Genomic DNA, 17,197 nt, shown 5'->3' with positions numbered 1-17,197 from the left:
ATGGCGACGCCCCCCCCTCCCCGGGCCACCGAGGTGCCGGCGGGCAGAGCGGCCGGTCACGCGGGCGGGCGGTCACGTGGGCGGGCGGTCACGTGTCCGGGCGGCGGCCCGCCGTGTCGGGCGGCGGCAGCAGCTCGGCCGCCAGGCGGCGCAGCTCGGGCTCGGGCAGCAGCGGGCGGCGCAGGGCGCGCAGCGCCTCGGCCTCCGACAGCGCCTGGAAGGCGGCGGCGGCCGGCAGCGGCAGGTACCCGGCCAGCTCGCACAGCGCCACGGCCGGCGCCGCCCCCGCCTCGGGCTCGAAGCTCGGCCGGCGCGGCCACAGCAGCACCCGCAGCCCCGGGGCCGCCTCCCCGCCCGCCGGCGGCGCGCCCCGCGTGGCGAACGCGTTGTAGGCCAGGCCCCGCGCCGCCAGGCCGGCCGCCAGGCCGCACACGGCCTCCGCCAGGCCCCGCAGGTCCGCGCCCGCCGCGTAGAAGAGGAGGGCGGGCGCCGGGACGTCCCGCAGCAGGGCCAGGCCCCGCTCGGGGAGCAGCGGCTCGGCGGGCGCCGACTCGACGCGCAGCGGGTGGGCCAGGTAGAAGGCGTGCAGGTGCAGGTGGTTGACGGAGGCCGAGGCGCCCAGGCTGTTGAAGCCCACGCGGAAGCCGGGCTGGGCGCTGAGCAGCACGGCCTCCAGCCCGAAGTGCAGCAGCTGCGGGGTGAGCGCCTGCGGCAGCCCCAGCGCCGGCTCGGGCAGCAGCAGGACGTGGCCGCGCTCCAGCGGGCTGACGTTGATGGCCACCAGCACGCGGTCGAGGGGCGGCGGGTCGCCCCCGGCGCGGCGGCGCAGGCGCAGCAGCACCTCCCCGGGCCGGATCCGCGTGAAGTTGAACTGCTGCGGGTCGAAGGGCTGCGTCAGGCTGCGGATGGCCTGCGGCGGCCGGCGCTCGGTGGCGCGCTGCGGGTTGAGCTGCGCCACCAGGCGCATGGCGCCGGGCAGGACGCGCGTGGGCAGCTCCCCGAGGCGGTACCGGAACAGGCCCCGCGCCATGCGGTCCTGCCACGCGCCCAGCAGGGCCCGGTCGAAGCGGGACGGCGCGGCGCCGGGCCAGGCGACCCCCTGCAGCACGAACTCGTCCTCTCCGTACACGAAGTCCTCGGGCCCGGGGGCGTCCGGCGGCCCCGGCTGCTCCCCGCTGCTCGCCGCCGCCATGCTCGGTGCCACCGGGACCTGCCGGGGAGGGGGCGGCCGGGTGAGCGCCGCGGTGCTGGGGCCGGCCCCGGGCCCCGCGCTGCCCCCGCCGCGCTGCCCCGCGCCCTCCCGCCGCGGTCCCGGTGCTCCCGCTCCCGCTCCCGGCCCCCCCGCACCTGCCCACGTGCCGCGCGGCACCGGAGGCGGGGCGGGGCGGGGGGGGCGTTGCCATGGCAGCGGCAGTGACGTGCGAGGCGGAAGCGGCCCCGGGCGGCATGGGGGGCGCGGGCAGCCTGCTGCCGCGGGAGGCGCTGCGCGAGTACCAGGTGCGGGGGGGCGGCACCGGGACCGGGACCGGGATCGGGATCGGGATCGGGATCGGGGGGCTGCGGGACCGGGGGCTGGGGGGGCCGGGGCCGGGGGGCTCCGGGGTCGGGACCGGGGAGCGCAGGGGATGGGGCCGGGTTCGGGACGGGGACCGGGACCGAGATGCACAGGGACCGGGGGGCACAGGGGAGGGGGCCGGGGCCGGGGCCGGGCTCGGGGTCCCGCGGGGAGCAGCTCCCCGCCGAGGGCCCGGGGCCGCCCGGCTGGGCGCTGACGCGCGCTGTCCCCGCAGGAGCTGACCTTCCTGAGCAAGCAGGAGATCCTGCTGTGAGTGCCCGGGCCGCGCGGGGGCTCCGCTCCGGGAGGGGGCTGCCCCGGGGCGGGGAGGGCCGGGGGGGCGGCCCGGGGCCAGGCCGAGCCTTTTCCCTGCCCGCGGGGCTGCGGGCGGCAGGGTGCGAAGGTCGCTGGGTGCGGCCGCCCCGGGCAGGGCGCCCGGCTCCTGCCCTGCGGGAGCGTCACCGGCTGCGGAGCGGGGCCACCCGTGGCACGGAGGGGACGGGCGACGGGGCCGGGTCCTCAACCCCGGTGCCGGTCCCGGGAGCTGGCGCTTCCCCCCGGCCCGAGGGGTGCCCCGCGCCGCTCACGCACAGAGCCTCTCTTGTTCTTGCCTCTTCAAGTGCCTACAAGAGGTTCAGTGAGCTGCTGCCAAAGGAGCAGAGGGAGAATGCCTGCTCCCTGCGCGTTCCCAAGAGCCAGATCCTGACGCTGCCCGAGCTGCGGGTACGGTGCCTGGCGGCAGCGGGACCTCGCGCTGCTCCCTGGGTGGGGTGCGTCTGGGCAGGGCACCGCTCACCCCTCGAGGTCCCCGTGGTGCCCACGCTCGGACCTTGCCGTGCTGCTCTGACCGACACTTGGGCAGCGTATCGCCCACCCCATGTCAGCTGTGCCTACAATTGGATCCCTTGTCCCCACCGTGCCGCTGGGCCGAGGGCAATGCTGCGCAGGGTGGCACAGCTGCACTGTGCACGATGGCCTGGTGGCAGAGCGGGGCACCCCGTGTGCGCGGGGCAGTGCTCCACAGGGCCTGGCACCAGTGGGAGCCTGCCCTGAGCCCTCCCATCTCGGCAGGCAAACCCCTTCCAGCACCGGATCTGCAGGGTCTTCTCCACCTCAGAGGAGGGGGACGACAGCATGTCCTTTGAAGACTTCCTCGACATGCTGAGTGTCTTCAGCGACTCCGCCACCTCGGATATCAAATCCCACTACGCTTTCCGCATCTTTGGTAACTCTGGGGGCAGACGCAGTGTTCTGGGATCCTCGCCCCGTGGTTGGGGACAGCCTGCAAGGGCTGGCAGGGCCCTCACGATGCCCACAGCAGTGGCAGCTTTAGGGACTCCCTGCGGGGACCATGCATTCAGCAGGGCGTGCATAAGATGTGCAGCGCAGAGTTGCCGTGCCTGCAGGTCATCCAGGCCCCCTCTTCCCTAAGCATGAGTGCTTCTGACGTGGGGCACGGGGGCCCTGCCGAGATGTAACTTTCCTCTCCCCAAAGACTTCGACGATGATGGGACTCTGGACAGAAAGGACCTGGAGAAGCTGGTCAACTGCTTGACAGGGCAAGGTGAGGAGGCCTCTCTGAGCAACGCGGAGATGGAGCAGCTCATCCAGAACGTGAGAACCATCAGGCTGGGCAGGGGTCGCTGCATGGTCCTGGCCACACAGAGCTCACTGCTTTTCTCTCCCCTGCAGATCCTGGAGGAGTCAGACATTGACAAGGACGGCACCATCAACCTCTCCGAGTTCCAGCACGTTGTCTCCCGCTCCCCGGACTTTGCCAGGTACTGTGGCCTGCAGTGGTGCAGTCCCAGGGGGCTCTGTCCAGGGGCTAGCCCACCCCGATTGCTGCGCTGGCTTTGGGGCAGAGCTCTCACAGGAGCAGTAAGGGAAGCCTATCCCTTACGAGGTCTCCTGTAACAGCGAAGGGAACTTCATCCCATGATAAATCTGTAGAGGCCCCTCTGGCACAGGGTGACAATGTGTCCACAGAGCACTGGTTGCTCGCACACCGCTTGCTTGCAACGCAGTGAGGAGATGCAGAACTTGTCGTGTCTCTTGCAGCTCCTTCAAGATCGTCCTGTGAGAGCAGAACTGCTTCTCCGGCTACCACAGCTCTTCATGGTCTCAGACATTTCCTCTTCCAGTGAGCAGGGCGGCAGAGGGCCCTGCGCCTCACCAGCCCGGCGGTACCGCAGTGCCTTAGGCAGGACTCCGCTCCTGCTCCCTTCTGATGCACAGCAGGCGTCTGCAGGGCTCTGCAGCCGATGAGTGGTCCTGGGACGCTGCCTTGCCACGGTCCTGGACACATCCACCAGACCAGGAGGCAGCAGCTCTGCTGCCTCAGGATCAGATTTTAACCCTTCATGAGCGCAGCTCTGCGGTGGGTCGGGGCTGGCACAGGGGTGCTCCTGGCTGGGGCCACGCTGCACCGAGCACAGCCCCTCTCACCGCTCACAGTACCAATTTGTGCCTTCCACTGCTCTTCCTCGGGGCCTTCCTGCACAACAGGGATTCTTCTGAGAAATAATCCACCTCGGATGCAATGTCCCAGCAGCGATGCTGTCCTCTTGCCACTCTGGAGCTGCGCCTCCCTGCTTGCAGGGCTGGCCCCGGGGCAGCAGGAGCCGCAGCCGCACTCTGCCTCAGCATCAGTGCACTCAGGGTCTGGTTTTCCTTTTCTTTTCCTCTCTGCCCCTCCTCAGGCTTGCATTCAGCTGTGGCTCTGCATGCTCTTCCTCTCTGTGCTTTGGAGAGGACAAATAAAGGGCTCTGGTTTCACCCTCTGCCTGGCCCTGCTGCTTTTGTCTCGCCCCGGGGGACGGAGGAGGGGGGACTGCCCCCAGCGCTGCAGGACCGGTGCCATGAGGGGTGCTGGGGACGCGGCCTCCTGCCAGGCCCCTCTGCCTGTGCCAGCTGCAGCTCCCAGGGACGGGGCCTGCGGGGGTCCGGCGCTGCAGGGGGACAGCTCCCTCCTCGGGGGGACACCTCCTTCCTTGGGAGAACCGGGGGCTGTTTCCCAGCGCGCTCAGCGGCCGCTGCACAAAGAGCTCGGCTCTCAAGCAGGAGGCACAAAAGGAAATCCAGGGCAGGCGAGCAGCTACCTTTGCGGCGAGCAGCGCCGGGGCTTTGTGTCTGTTCATCCAGCGGGCTTCGCCCTGGCCGGCTGCCAGCTGCTGCAACGGCCCCGCGCGGGGAGCCCGCGGCGCCCGGCCTCCCCCAGCGCTGCCACGGCTGCGCCCCGGCGGTGCTGGAGCCGTGGCCCCGGCTCTCAGACGTTTCTCACGTCCCGGCTCCCGGCGGTGCCGGCCCTTCCAGCTCAGTGCCCCGCAGCGCTGATGGTATCTGCCAGCCGCGGCCCGCGGCCCCAGCGGCTGTGTCTGCTGGCACGGCACCAGCCGACGCCTCCGGTGGCTTTTCTGATGTCCCAGAACAGGCTGGGCAGGAAGCTGGGTGCGCTGCTCCAGCCGGGAGCGAGGCAGTGCTGGTCCCGGGGGGGGGGGATCCTGCCCCAGCACGCCAGCTTGGTGCAGAGCTCGCTGCTTCCCAGGCGCGAGGGCTGATGAGCGGCGCTGTGCCGTGCTGCCAGGTCCTTGCTCCAGCGCTGCTTCCCTGTGCCACAGCCGGGTCCCGCTGGGAAAGCGGTGGGGGTCTGCCTGCAGCCAGGCAGGGCAGGGACGGGAACAGTGGGGTCCTGGGATTGCCACAGCCCCTTTCCTGCCAGAGGCTCTGCGCCCCCTCTCTTTCCTTCCCTTCCCCAATGCCTTCCTCAGCTTCTCGTGGTGCTGGGATGGCCGTGTCCTACTGCTTCGCAGCCACCCCGTGCAGCCCCCCACAGGGGGCCGAGCAGCCCCCTGTTGTTTTCTCCCCCAGACATGGCAAGAGCTGGCTGTGGCCCCTCGCTGCAGGGCCACGGGGACAGTCCTGGCTCTGGGCACGGACCCTGGCCCCGCACCCCACCAGCCGCAGCAGGACACACGCGTACAAAGGAGACACCAGAACTTTATGTAAAAACCACAGACGTTTCTGCACACGCACGTTGGGGAGCGCATGGGCGAGGGGCATGAGCCCTGCCAGCCCTTCACGGGGTGAGCTCTGCTGCCTGCTCTCCCCCCTCTCCCCAGGACACGATTCACATTTTCAACATATTAAAACCGAACCAAGCACGGACACACAGCACATGCCGCGGGGCCGCTGTGCTCTGGCACCACCCGGCCGCATGCGTGGCTCTGAGTCCCGCAGTGGGACGTCACAGTGAGTCAGGGCTTAGGGGGGCTGCGGCCGACCCCCCTTGCCCTCTGCATAGACGGGTCCGGGGCTGCGCCGGCAGCCCGTGCCGGGCACCGTGTCCATCCCGCGGCAGGGACGCAGGGCTGCGGGAGGAATCCCGCCTGTCCCTGGAAGGCACGCGATGCCCCTCCACACCAGGAGCCGCCAGCCTCATCCCAAGGCGTGGGGTTGGAGCTGAGGTGGTGCCTGGGCAGCCCCCCCAGGAGCTCCGGCAGCTGAGCACGTGGTGTGGCGGGCACGGGCTCCGGGCATGCACACACAGACGAACACCGATCCCAGCCGCGGCGCCACGGGCCGGCGAGGCTCAGCAGAGCAGAGGCAGTCATACGCAAGGGGGCTGGGCTCATCCCCCGTCACACCACCGAGTCCTGGATCTCAGAGCCCAGGCGCACCCGGGGTCTTTGGCAGGCTGGAGACACCTCCACGAAGCTGTCCCGGACGTGGAGGGGCCTCTTCTCCGACTCGGAGAAGGCGCGTGTGGTGCCCGGGGGCTCGTGCACGGGGGTGCTGACGATGTAGTTGTCCTGCAGGGCCTGGTAGCCCTTGTGCTCGGGCACCGCGCTGGGCAGGCTGCTGCCGTTCAGGGGCAGGCTCTCCACGGGCTTGCGGGGCGGCTTCTGGTGCCGGCCGGGGTCTGCGGGCTCCAGCAAGGCTTTCATGCCGTCGCGGTGCCGGTGCAGGAGGAAGAGGGCCAGCACGAGCACGGCCGTGGCGAAGAGCACGCACATCACCAGGAACTCAGTCCAGTAGGTCTTGCCGTCCAGCCGGGCCGCGGCACTGCCCACTGCCGAGGTGCTCCGCGAGGTGCTGACGGCCTCCAGGGCATCCCGGCCGGCGGACACCTTGCTGCCGGCCTCCAGCGGCCCGTGGGCCAGCTCCTGCACGCCCACGCAGTAGCTGGCCATCAGCTTGCGGAAGCCTTCCTCCAGCGACCAGCACTCGTAGGTGCCCGCCCGCTCGGGGCTGCCCACCAGGATGAGGTCCCCCTCGGGCAGCACCAGGTAGGAGGCGTTGACGGGGGCTCCGTTGTGCAGCCAGCGCCGCGAGGCCAGGTTGGAGAGCAGGCGGCACGGCAGCGGGCGCACCGCGTTAGGCGGCAGCTGGATCTGCTGGCACGGGGTGCCCGAGGCTGCGGGGAGACAACCCACGGGGACGTCAGCAAGGCTGCGGGACCCTGCTGCTGTGGGTGCTGGGGGAGCTGGGGGGGCCAAGCGGGGGCCTGGGGCCGGCAGCAGCCCCTGCCGCAGGGCAGCGCCCTGGCAGCATCTCACCTGGGGTCAGAAGGATGCGGGGACGGGGCTGGGACACGTTGGCCGACTGGCAGAGCCGCTCCGTGTCAGCGCCTTCGATGTCCTGGGCCCAGAGCCTGGGGCAGAGGAAGGGGGGGTCAGGGTGCTGGGGGCTGCAGGGGGCCGGGTGCAGCACTTCCCGGGGTGCGGCACTTACTGGGGGTGCACCGAAGGGTGCAGGGTGGTGCTGCGGCAGGCGCCCCGGCTCCAGGCGCAGAAGGGGTCCCGCGCCAGCACGCACTCGCCACAGCTGCGGTACAGGCTGCAGTTGGCAAAGGGCACCTGAGCCACCGCCGCGTAGGAGGCTGCGTAGACCAGGCCCTGCAGTGGGGAGGCAGGAGGGGGTCAGTGTCACGGCCCCGGCCCCAACACCTGCAGCAGGGCCGGATCCCAGCCCCCCGGGGCTCCCCAGCCTTGGGCTCGGAGTCACAGCTCCCAGCACAGTGGGGGCCTGGCAAGGAGGGAGAAAGTGATCCCCAAACCACGAGCAGATCCCTGCCCCTCGCAACACCTCCCCTTGCTCCAACCCCACAGTGCCCGTGCCCGGCCCCTGCCTGGTCGTGGTCCAGCAGCAGCTTCAGAACGGGCTGCCCGGCGGGGAAGAGGTGGATCTCCTCGATGATGTGCACCCTGTGGTTCACATGCACAGCCTTGTGCAAGCGGCCGTCATCTGCAAACACAAGGACTGTGCTGAGTGGGGCTGAGGGCACGAGGTGCCTGTCCCATCCCGCCCCGTCCAGCCCCCGGGCTGTACCCACCCGTGCCCAGGAAGAGGACGTCGTAGGTGCCGTGGAGGCCCTGCGCGCGGTGGACGCCGATCTGCTGGTAGCGCAGGCGGCTCTGCAGCAGCAGTGGCTGGCTCCGGACGGGGCTGTCCATCAGGAAATGGTCCTTGATGAAGTTCAGCACCCGGTCCGGCATCTGGAGGGACGAGTTGATCTTCAGGTGCCGCGTGTGGCTGGTGATGCACTGGGGAGAGAGGAGGGGGTCAGCCTGGGTGTGGGGCAGCGGGTGGCCCTGCCACCACTGCCAGGACCCAGAGGGATGGAGGTGGCGGCGGGCGCAGGGGCTGCCCCCGTCCTGCAATTGTGCCCAAGGGCACGTACCGTGCCTGGACGGGGCTCCGGCACAGGGCTGGTGTCCGTATACCACTGCTGTGTCTCGCGGTTCACCTCCTTGTAGAGCCCGCTGAAGGCCCTCTGCACGCTGCGGATGGGGAAGGCGCACACCGCCGAGCTGCCCAGGCCACCCTTGTTCCTGGGGAGAGGTGAAGCCCAGGGCAGGATCAGGCACCGCGGCTCTGCTGAGCCTCACACCCCTCTGGGAATCCAGGGGTGGCTGGAGCCGACCCCGCTGCCCCCTGCGCCGCTCACCACTGCGAGGTGAAGACCCCGTAGAAGACCGTCTCCTTCCAGCGCAGCTCCCCCGGCGTGAGCACGAAGACGTCCTGCAGCACGTTGAAGGGGAAGCCGTCCTCGGGGTGCGAGCAGAGCAGCTGTGCCTTCAGGAAGGTCGTCCACCGCCTTTGCAGCACCCGCTCCCCGCCCTGGTCCCCCTGTGCAGGCACCAGGGGGTCAGGGCACGGGGCACGATGGCTCCGCTGCCCCACGGGGGAGCCCCATGGGGATGCCCCCACGCTGCAGAGCCCCCCGGGCTGGCTGAGGGGACAGGGGCTCCGTCTGTCCACGCGGCAGCGCTGAGGCCCTGGCCAGAGCAGCCCCAGGGCTGGGGAGGCACAAGCAAAGCAGCGTGCACAGAAGGGAAATGTAATCCCGGAGGAGGACGGGTTTGTGTCCCCTACATCGGGTGGCACAGGAGGCAGGGAAGGGCTGCTGCTACCAGTGGGGCAAGCAGGGGCAACAAGCTTGAGCTGGGCTGGGCACCGTGGAGCTGTAACTGCCCCAGAGGGCTCCCCCGCAGGGGCTGGTCCCTTCCCAGGGACAGACATGTGCAGGGTGGTCCCACATCCCTACCCCCTACCCCCTGCCCCGCATCAGCGACATCCCGGGCACATCCTCCCCACGTGTGCCCCCGCTGCCCCGCGCTCACCTTGCACACGCGTGCGATGCGTGAGACAATGGTGTTCTCGAAGTAGTCAAACTCCTTGCCAGTCTCGCTGAAGAAGAAGTAGACCTTGTCGTCGTCACCCTCGGGGTTGCCGGCAGGCAGGCTCTCCCGCAGGTAGGCTGAGCCCACGAAGACTGGGTCTGGGGGCACAGGCGCCTTCAGCACCACCCCGTCCCCGTCCCTGCACCTCCCCTGGCCCAGGGCCGACGACCCGACCTGCCGTCCCAGCCCCCCCTCACCCTGCAGCCAGTTGAGGGAGTTCTCCGTCTTGAGGGCGATGCGGCTCTCCTGGCTGCGGTAGATGGTGGGCTCGTTGCCCTGGAAGTTGCTGACAGTCCCGGCATAGAGCTCGCCGTCTGACAGAGAGAAGCTCCTGCTGGGACCCAGCACGGACACGGACCCGCTCCCACCGGGGCTGCCCGTGCCTGGCCCTGGTTCGGCCCGCCGCAGAGGACGAGGGTGCGCGTGCCTTACCGACCATGACGGCGGTGGACCGGTACTCAGGGTCGAAGGGGCAGCGTCCCTTCCCATCTTCCAGCAGCACCCTTCCTGACGCATCTCGCTCCAGGCTGAAGTGCTGCACGTTCTGCGAGGGGACGGGGCTGTGAGCACGGCACGGCGCCCGCCTCCCACCCTGGGGACTCGCGGCCCCACAGGGCCCCCCGGCACCCTCCCCATGCTCACAATGTAGGCGCAGGCGGGGCTGAAGGCGCAGGTCCCGCAGGTGTAGAGGTGGGTGCTGTTCAGCTGCAGCAGCATCTTGATGTAGTTGTGACAGTCCCTCTGCAGGGGGAGGACAGGGCTCAGCCACCGCGCCTGCAGGTGCAGCACACGGGGCACTGCCGGCCCCAGGCAGCACATCCTGCTGGGCTCACCTGGGGGTCCTTGCCCTTGAACACACACTGCCTCTTCTTCTCCTCATCCGCACCCCACGGCAGCTGCAGAGAGGGGACAGTCACTGGGAGCCCCCGTCACCGGCTGGCTCCCTGACACCCCTCCTGGGGCTGGCAGAGCTTGGCCCCAGCACCGGTGTCCTCCCTTGGCTCCATCCCACACGGGGCTGGCGAGGCAGCTGCCGCCTGGGGCTGAGCACCCGCTGCCAGCACAGCTGGGGCAGCAGCCTCCTCGCTGTCCCAACTGGCTGCAAAAAGCGCCAGGTCTTGCACGGAACGGAACCCGCGCCAAACTTGGGCTCGGTGCCCCCAGCCCTCCCCGGGGCTCCATGGTCCTGCGGGGCTCGGCCCCTCCGCACGGGCTCACCCTGCGGGCCGGCGTGCCGGGCTGGAAGTGGCTGGTGTTGACGGCGAAGAGCACCTCGCGCGCCCCCAGGTAGAGGGTGCCGCCGTCCGGGCTCAGCAGCAGCGCCGTGTAGTTGGACACGCCGGGCACCTTGAAGCGGTGCACGACCCGCTCGGCAGAGTCTGCGGGGGAGAGCGAGGGATCAGCACCGCGCACACTGCTCTGGGCTCCGCGCACCGCACCGACCTCCGCAGCGGCCGTGACACGAGGCAGAAGGCAGCAGACTTTGAGATGGGGCAGCTCCCCTCGCCCTTCGCTGAGGGAGCTGGCGGCTTGGGCCGGGCTGGCTGCGCCACAGCCGGCTGCACCCCCGGCACCGCAGCGAACCACAAACAGCTGCAATAACGCCCGAGGGCGACGTCTGCACTGCTGCGAGCACGGGCTGCAGCATCCTGGCCCCCGGGGATGGCCCCGGGGCGCACAGCACTGCAGACACTCTGCCCAGCACAGGGCAGCGCGGCCCCTCGGGGCTCAGCCCTGCAGCCAGCCCTGGGGGGACCCCCGCCCGCAGAGCCCCCCGGCACTGCCCCAGCAGCTGCCCGCACCAGCCCTGGGCAGCGGCTGAGTCAGGCGAGCGCCTGTCCCGCGTGGGTGGCCTTGCCCCGGAAGCCCTTCCTCTCCCGCCAGCAGCCCTCTGATTCAGACGGCCTCGCTGTGTCAGTGGGACACGTCGGGCTGACTCACGCTGCCAACTCCCTCACCCCTGACCCACAGCTCCCCGGGGATGCCCCGACCTGCCCGGCCCCTGCTCAGTGCCAGCTGCTGCACGGACTCTGTCCGGTGCGCTCGGGTGCTGGCAGCGCTGCCGGGGCAGGACCCTGCTCCTCTCCCTGCTCTCCTGCTGGCACCACAGCAGCCAGGGCGAGCGTGGGGGGCACAACACAGCCCCACAGGGACACAGCACTCCCAACCCCGATCCCCACCTGCTGTGCCTGACAAGCACCCTGGGCTCCCTCCCCAGAAGGCACGGCACAGCCCTTCCCCGATCCCGGCAGCCTGGGCACAGTCCAGGGCACCTGGCCCACTGCCTGCCCTCTGACGCCACCTCCCTTGTGGCAGCACAGAGGGAAGGATGCCCCAGGGAGCCGCATCCTGCCAAGGGGTCCCGTGCCCAGGTGTCAGGGCTACGCCACCCGTGGCAGGCGCAGTGCGGCCAGCAGAGGGGCAGCAGCAGCCCCTGCACCCCGCAGAGCTCTCCCAGCCTGGCAGCTCTGGAGCCTGTGCTGGCTGCCAGGGGGACCTGTTAGGACAAGACCTGCTTCTTCCAGACAAACCTGCTGGAGGCACATCCAGCCGCTCAAGGGGAGCAGCTTGCCTGCTCCTCCCCCCTGCCAACCGCAAGCCCCACACAGGAGCCACTTTTGGATGCACGCTGCTGCCGGCACCCCCTGCCCGCTCCTGCAGTGGCACCGGGAGGATCTAGGTCAGGACCCCCAGGTTCTCCCCACGGCCATGAGCCCAGGCTGCAGCCGCTGCCAAAACAGCCTCTGCAGGAGGGCAGAGCTGGGCCAGAACCGGTCTGTGCAGGCACGGTGTGGCACGGCATGGTGTGGCAAGGCACAGTGCCGAGCTGGGCTGTCCCGCTGGCTCCGGGGGCTCCCATCCATCCCAACCCACTCAGCAGGTCCCAGATCTGCTGGTGCCACCACAACTGTGGCCGGCGGTCACGGGAGCACGTGGCAGGGCCACGTCCACGCCGATGAACCACAGCACACGGAGCCAGAGAGCACTCCCGTGCCAGAACCGTCCTGACCCAAAGCCACCGCGCCCTCTCCAGCTGTCCCCAGCCAGGAGCCAGTGAGGGACAGGCACCGCTCGCCAACGGCAGCTGGATTTAGCCACCTCTGGGAGCCCAGCGAGCCTCAACACTTGTGGGCTGCCCACGCCACAGCCTCAGTGCCGGCCAATGGAGCCGGGCCCATGGCTGCCGGTGCCAACCCGAGCTGCCCCCAGGAGTGTCCTGATGCTGACCCCCCCCGACGTCAACCGGTGGCACGTAGCCCCAGGCAGCAGCCAGGAGGGGCTCTGCAGGGCGAGGGGGGGCTCTGCCTGCCAGGACCCCACTTACCCTGGGCTGCCCCTCCCCAGCCCCTTCCCCAGCCCAGTCCAGGGCCAGGGGGTCCCAGAGCACCTGGGGCTGGGCACGGCGAGGGGCTGCGCAGACCCCCAGCTGTGAGGGGGGTCCCGCAGGCACCCTGGCTGCCGTGATGGGGCCGGAGCCGCGTGGAGTGCCAACGGGCAGAGCCCCTGTGGCCGGCTCGCCCCCTCCCACGCTCACGCACCCCGTGCGCGGGGGACACGAGCACCCTGCCCCAGCTCCGTGCTCCCCGACCGCCGCGCCTGCAGCCCGGGGGCTCTGCCCCATGCCCGCCACGCAGCCCCCGCCGCTCCCCGCGTGTCCGCGCTGCCGGCAGCCCCCGGAGCGCAGCGAGCCCCGGCTTGCCGGGCTGGCTGGGAGGGAGCTGTGCAGGCTCAGCACCCCGCGGGCTGTCACAAGGCGTTTCCACGCCGGGGCGGCGGGGCCGGCTCCGTCCCACGGCCGGGGGAGGCCAACCCCGGTCCCGGTCCCGGTCCCGGTCCCGGCCGAGCGGGCGGGGGCAGCCCGCGCCCCCCAGGGGCGGCCGTCGGGCACGGCGAGATGCTCGGGGCAGCCCCGCCGCCGGGGCTCCCCCCCGCGCTCCCGGACGGGGTCCCACGGGTGCCGGCGGAGGGGTGCCCGGCCAGCCCCCGGGCCCGCCCCGTCCGTCCCCCCGCGCAGCCCCGCAGGCACTCACCGTAGGGCAGGCTGACCCGCGGCACCGGCTCCTGCGCCGCCGAGAGCAGCAGCGCCGCCAGCACCGAGTGCGCCAGGACGGGCAGCGCCGGCCGCGGCGCCATGGCGAGCCGAGCCGAGCCGAGCCGGGCCGGGCCGGGCCTCCGCGGCGTCCCGCGAAGCCGCCCCGGGCGCTGCAGACCTGTGGGGAGAGAGGGGCTGAGCGGCGCGGCTCGGCTCGGCTCGGCACCGCCCCCGCCCCCCGGCCCCGGCCCGCCCCAGCCCGCCCCGGCCCGCCCCGGCCCGCGGGGCTCCCCGCCCGCCCGCTCGGGCACCGGCACGGGGCGCAGCGCCCGGCCCAGCCGAGCCGAGCCGAGCCCAGCCCCGTGGCCTCCTCCCCGCCCCGCTGGGCCCCGCTGCTGGGCACCGCAGCCCCCCGGGGAGGGGGCACCGTGCCGCGAGCTTCCCCGGCAGTGCCCGCGGCGCCTCTGCTCCGGCTGCGCCCCGAGCCGCCCGCCCGCGCTCCCGGCACGGCCCAGCGCCCGCTGCCCTGCCGGGGGGACGCGGCCTGGGCCACAACATCCCCGGGGCAAAGCTCGCTGCCGCCGGTGTCCGCGGCGGGCAGCGCCCAGCGGCACAGGGCAGGGGCGCCGCCACCCCGACGGGCTGTCCCCGGGGGCGCGGGGCCGGGCCGGGCCGGGCTGCCCAGCAGGACCCGCTCCCAGCCCCGCGGTGTGCGGGGCCGTGCCAGGCTGCGGGGGGCTCGCCACCCCCCCACGAAAGCACACGCAGACCCCCAGAGAACCGCCGCGCTCGTCCAGCGGTTGCCATGGAAATGCGTTATTAATGACAGCTGCTTATTTTGCCATGGCAACATGGGGGAAAGGGAAAAGGGTCTCTCCCCGGCAGCCCTCCCGGGGCCGAGGCCCGCCCAGCCACTTCGCTCCTATGGGGCAGAGCCCCTGGCTGCCTGCTGGGCCAGCCCCGGCCCTGCGCCCCTGGGCCATCGCCACCCTACCGGCAGGGCCCCTTGTGTGAGCCCCCTGCCCGGGAGGCGCCCCCACACTCCTGGTAGGGCTGTGCCCCGCTTCCACGCTCTGCCAGCGGGACACGACCGCACGGTGCCCGCTCCGGGGCCGAACCTGGCGCCCAGTGACTGGGGCTACCAGTGGGGCCCCTGCCACCCTCCTTGGCTCGGCTCCATCCCTGCTCCCGCTGCGGCCGCCATCCCTTCCTGGGCACAGGCCGGGGCTCTACCCCACCTGCCTTATCAGCACCCTTTGCCCGGGAAGCGCCACAGACAGGGCCGTGACTCTGCGTCACAGGGCTGGGCAGCATCACCCTGCGTGGGGTAGGAGAGTGGACGCTTGCCCCTGCAGCGATGCCCCCCCCGCCTGCTGCAACCCCGGGGGTTCCCGCAGGGGCTCTGAGGACCTGAGCATCGCCTGCGCGTGGCCACGGGAGCGCAGCGCCAACCCCCTGGTGTGACGGCACGCAGCAGTGGGAACCCCCAGGGGGAGGACAGCCACTCTCAGGCCAGGCGGGCAGGACAGGCAGGGCAGGGTGGGCAGGACAGGCCGGGCAGGGTGCCCCGGCCCAGGCTGCCTGGCCGGGCAGGAGCAGGGCAGCGGGGCGAGTCCGGAGCCTGCGCCTTTAAGCGCCTGCCGGCAGCGCGTCTGGAACAGCTCCCCAGCCTGCTGCTGGCAGCCCGGCCTGTTTACGACAAACTCCCATTTATCTCCTCCGCCTGCCCACGCAGGCTGCCAGCACGGGGCAGCGCGAGGGGCACCCTGCAGCACCGTGCCCCTCGCTCAGTGCGCAGGCGCAGTGCCCAGGTGGGCATGTGCGTGCCTGCGTGCCCTGCGCGGCTCTGCCCGTACCTGCGCGCACATGTACGGCCGCCGTGCCAGCCCTCCCGCCCCTCCACCTGCAACAGCGGTTAGGGATGGGGAAATTGCTCGGGGTGTCGGGCCTGGGCAGCACCAAAACCTGTGGCCTAGGGTCAACTGGCAGGCACGCTGGTGGTTTTTGCACCAAATTCCCACGCTGAAGCCCTCCGCCCTGCTCCTGCAGGTGGCTGGGAAGGCAGCGCAGAGCCATGCTGCTGCCTGCGAGGAGCTGGGACCAGAACCACCCCGCTGCTGCTGCCTGTGTGCTCAAGCCCTGCTCATCAACCTGCCCCGGCACAGGCACGGCACAGGCACATCCCCTGCTTGGAGACTCCAGCCGCGCTTACACACAGCCTACACACACAGGCTCTTCCTCCTGACCCACATCTCCCGGGGATGGCGCGCACGCCCCCAGCTTGGCTCCCTCCTGCAGGCTGCCAGACAGCACCAGGCCGTCCTCGCAAGACCCCCTCCTCCCCCGAGCCGCGCACACAGGCAGAGCGGGAGCGCGCTCGCACGCACACCTGCAGCCGCGCGCGCTGCCGGGCCCTGCTGATTCACGCACAGATGCTCCCAGCCCCAGCTGCTCAGTGCCAGCAGCTCAGAGAAGGACGCGTGTCCCGCTGGAGCGGGGCTGCCTCAGGAGGCACAGCCGCGGTCAGCGTGGCGGGGGGGGCGTGGAGCACACACGCCTGCTCTGCTTCGCTGCACGCCGGCAGGCAGCGGGGAAGAGGCCCCGCTCGGGACCAGGGGCTGCGGCAGCTTCCAGCCGCGGTGCAGGAGGGGCACCCTGAGGCCCAGGGCCCCTGGGCATCTTACCGGTTCTGCAGGCACCGGCCGTGCCCCCTGCCGAGCCGGGGGCCTCCCAAGGGGCTGCAGCCCTGCTCCCACCTGCCTGTCCCTGTGCCCCACACCTCCCCAGCCGGCTCTGGCCCCACCACCTGGATGTCCCTTCTCTTTGTCCAGGTGCTGGCCCCACGCTGCCCTGCAGCATCCCCTTTGGCCCTGTGGCCGCCTCCCTCTGGACCCTACAAAATGCAGCCATCCCCCCTCCCTTGCTCCATTCTCCTGCACAATCTGTGTGCCTGCTGGTGCATGCTGCTGGCCTGCGAGGCTGCAGGACACGTGGGACACTACCCTGAGCCCCAGCTGCTTGTTGGGCACCACTGGCACAGGGCAAAACTGAGACACCGAGCACCCCTTGGAGGGCTGGGATGCTGTGGTCTCCGAGCCCAGGTACTTCTGCTCCCAGGGTGCAGGAAACAGGGGGCCCTGGCTCAGGGATATGTGACCCCTTCCCAGCCAGCCCTGGCCCCACAGAGTTTAGGCCAGTGCTGGTGTTCTTTGGCCCTGCTCCCCCCACCCCACAGCAGCACCCTTCACTGTGGTGCTGCCTGCGGGAAGAGGGGGTCCCTGACTCCATAACCTGTGTGGCCCCCGCTTTACCTGTGCCCCCAAGCCCAGAGGCTGCTGAGGTACCTAACCCCATCAGGTGCAGCCGGCACGCCTGGGACACGCAGCACGTGTGCAGCCTGCAGGCATCCCGGCGCTGTGCACACATCCACACACGTGGCACACGCAGCACACACGCGTGCCCCATACCTGACACCGAGTGAGCGCACACACCTCCTTACAAGAAACCCAGACGTCCGTCCAGAACACTTCCTCGGGCAAGCACCGTGCGTACCGCGCGTCCAACACACATGTAAACACACGCACAGTGGCTTACGGGAGGCACACACCCCACCCTGCAAACACACACACCTGGGAACGCCCCCGTGAGCACAGCCCCGTGCTCTGGGGCGGGCAGCCATCCACACACGTAGCCCCAAGTGCTCCTGCACCCTGCACACGCAGCCACACGCATGCTGCACAGATATCCACGCACGTTGCACGCACACTGCACACACACAGGCCCTCTGCCACCCCCGCGGCCCCGGCAAACCCAGGGCAGTGGTCGCCCCTGCACACACACGTCGCGTGGGGAGCCCCGTGCAAGTGCCCGCACATCGTCTTGCACACCCTGTGCACGTACACACCTCCCCCCGCACACAAGTGC

General features: G+C 71.0%; 3 protein-coding genes across 3 annotated transcripts; 1 reads left to right on the top strand and 2 right to left on the bottom strand.

The window, feature by feature from the left end:
* Positions 1-88: 88 nt before the first annotated feature.
* GDPGP1 (GDP-D-glucose phosphorylase 1) lies at positions 89-1,378 on the bottom strand. The gene is made up of 2 exons (XM_035568965.2): positions 1,348-1,378; positions 89-1,210 (listed from the first exon to the last, which is right to left on the bottom strand). The coding sequence occupies exon 2, from the start codon at positions 1,190-1,192 to the stop codon at positions 89-91; it is 1,104 nt and encodes a 367-aa protein (XP_035424858.1). The 5' UTR covers positions 1,193-1,210; positions 1,348-1,378.
* Positions 1,379-1,396: 18 nt separating this feature from the next.
* On the top strand, positions 1,397-4,338 carry CIB1 (calcium and integrin binding 1). The gene is made up of 7 exons (XM_035568975.2): positions 1,397-1,497; positions 1,791-1,825; positions 2,176-2,278; positions 2,627-2,780; positions 3,051-3,169; positions 3,248-3,336; positions 3,617-4,338. The coding sequence occupies exons 1-7, from the start codon at positions 1,402-1,404 to the stop codon at positions 3,636-3,638; spliced, it is 618 nt and encodes a 205-aa protein (XP_035424868.2). The 5' UTR covers positions 1,397-1,401; the 3' UTR covers positions 3,639-4,338.
* Positions 4,339-5,534: 1,196 nt separating this feature from the next.
* Positions 5,535-13,505, bottom strand: SEMA4B (semaphorin 4B). Its single transcript, XM_035568930.2, has 14 exons — positions 13,272-13,505; positions 10,459-10,619; positions 10,074-10,136; positions 9,883-9,981; positions 9,673-9,784; positions 9,438-9,554; positions 9,181-9,338; positions 8,505-8,686; positions 8,238-8,388; positions 7,890-8,100; positions 7,686-7,801; positions 7,289-7,452; positions 7,114-7,208; positions 5,535-6,971 (listed from the first exon to the last, which is right to left on the bottom strand). Exons 1-14 carry the CDS (start codon positions 13,372-13,374, stop codon positions 6,196-6,198), a joined length of 2,508 nt encoding a protein of 835 aa, XP_035424823.1. The 5' UTR covers positions 13,375-13,505; the 3' UTR covers positions 5,535-6,195.
* Between the last annotated feature and the right edge of the window lie 3,692 nt (positions 13,506-17,197).

Source organism: Cygnus atratus, chromosome 11 (genome assembly GCF_013377495.2).
Source record: "Cygnus atratus isolate AKBS03 ecotype Queensland, Australia chromosome 11, CAtr_DNAZoo_HiC_assembly, whole genome shotgun sequence".
NCBI lineage: Eukaryota > Metazoa > Chordata > Aves > Anseriformes > Anatidae > Cygnus > Cygnus atratus.
This window is presented reverse-complemented; position numbering and strand designations above follow the sequence as displayed.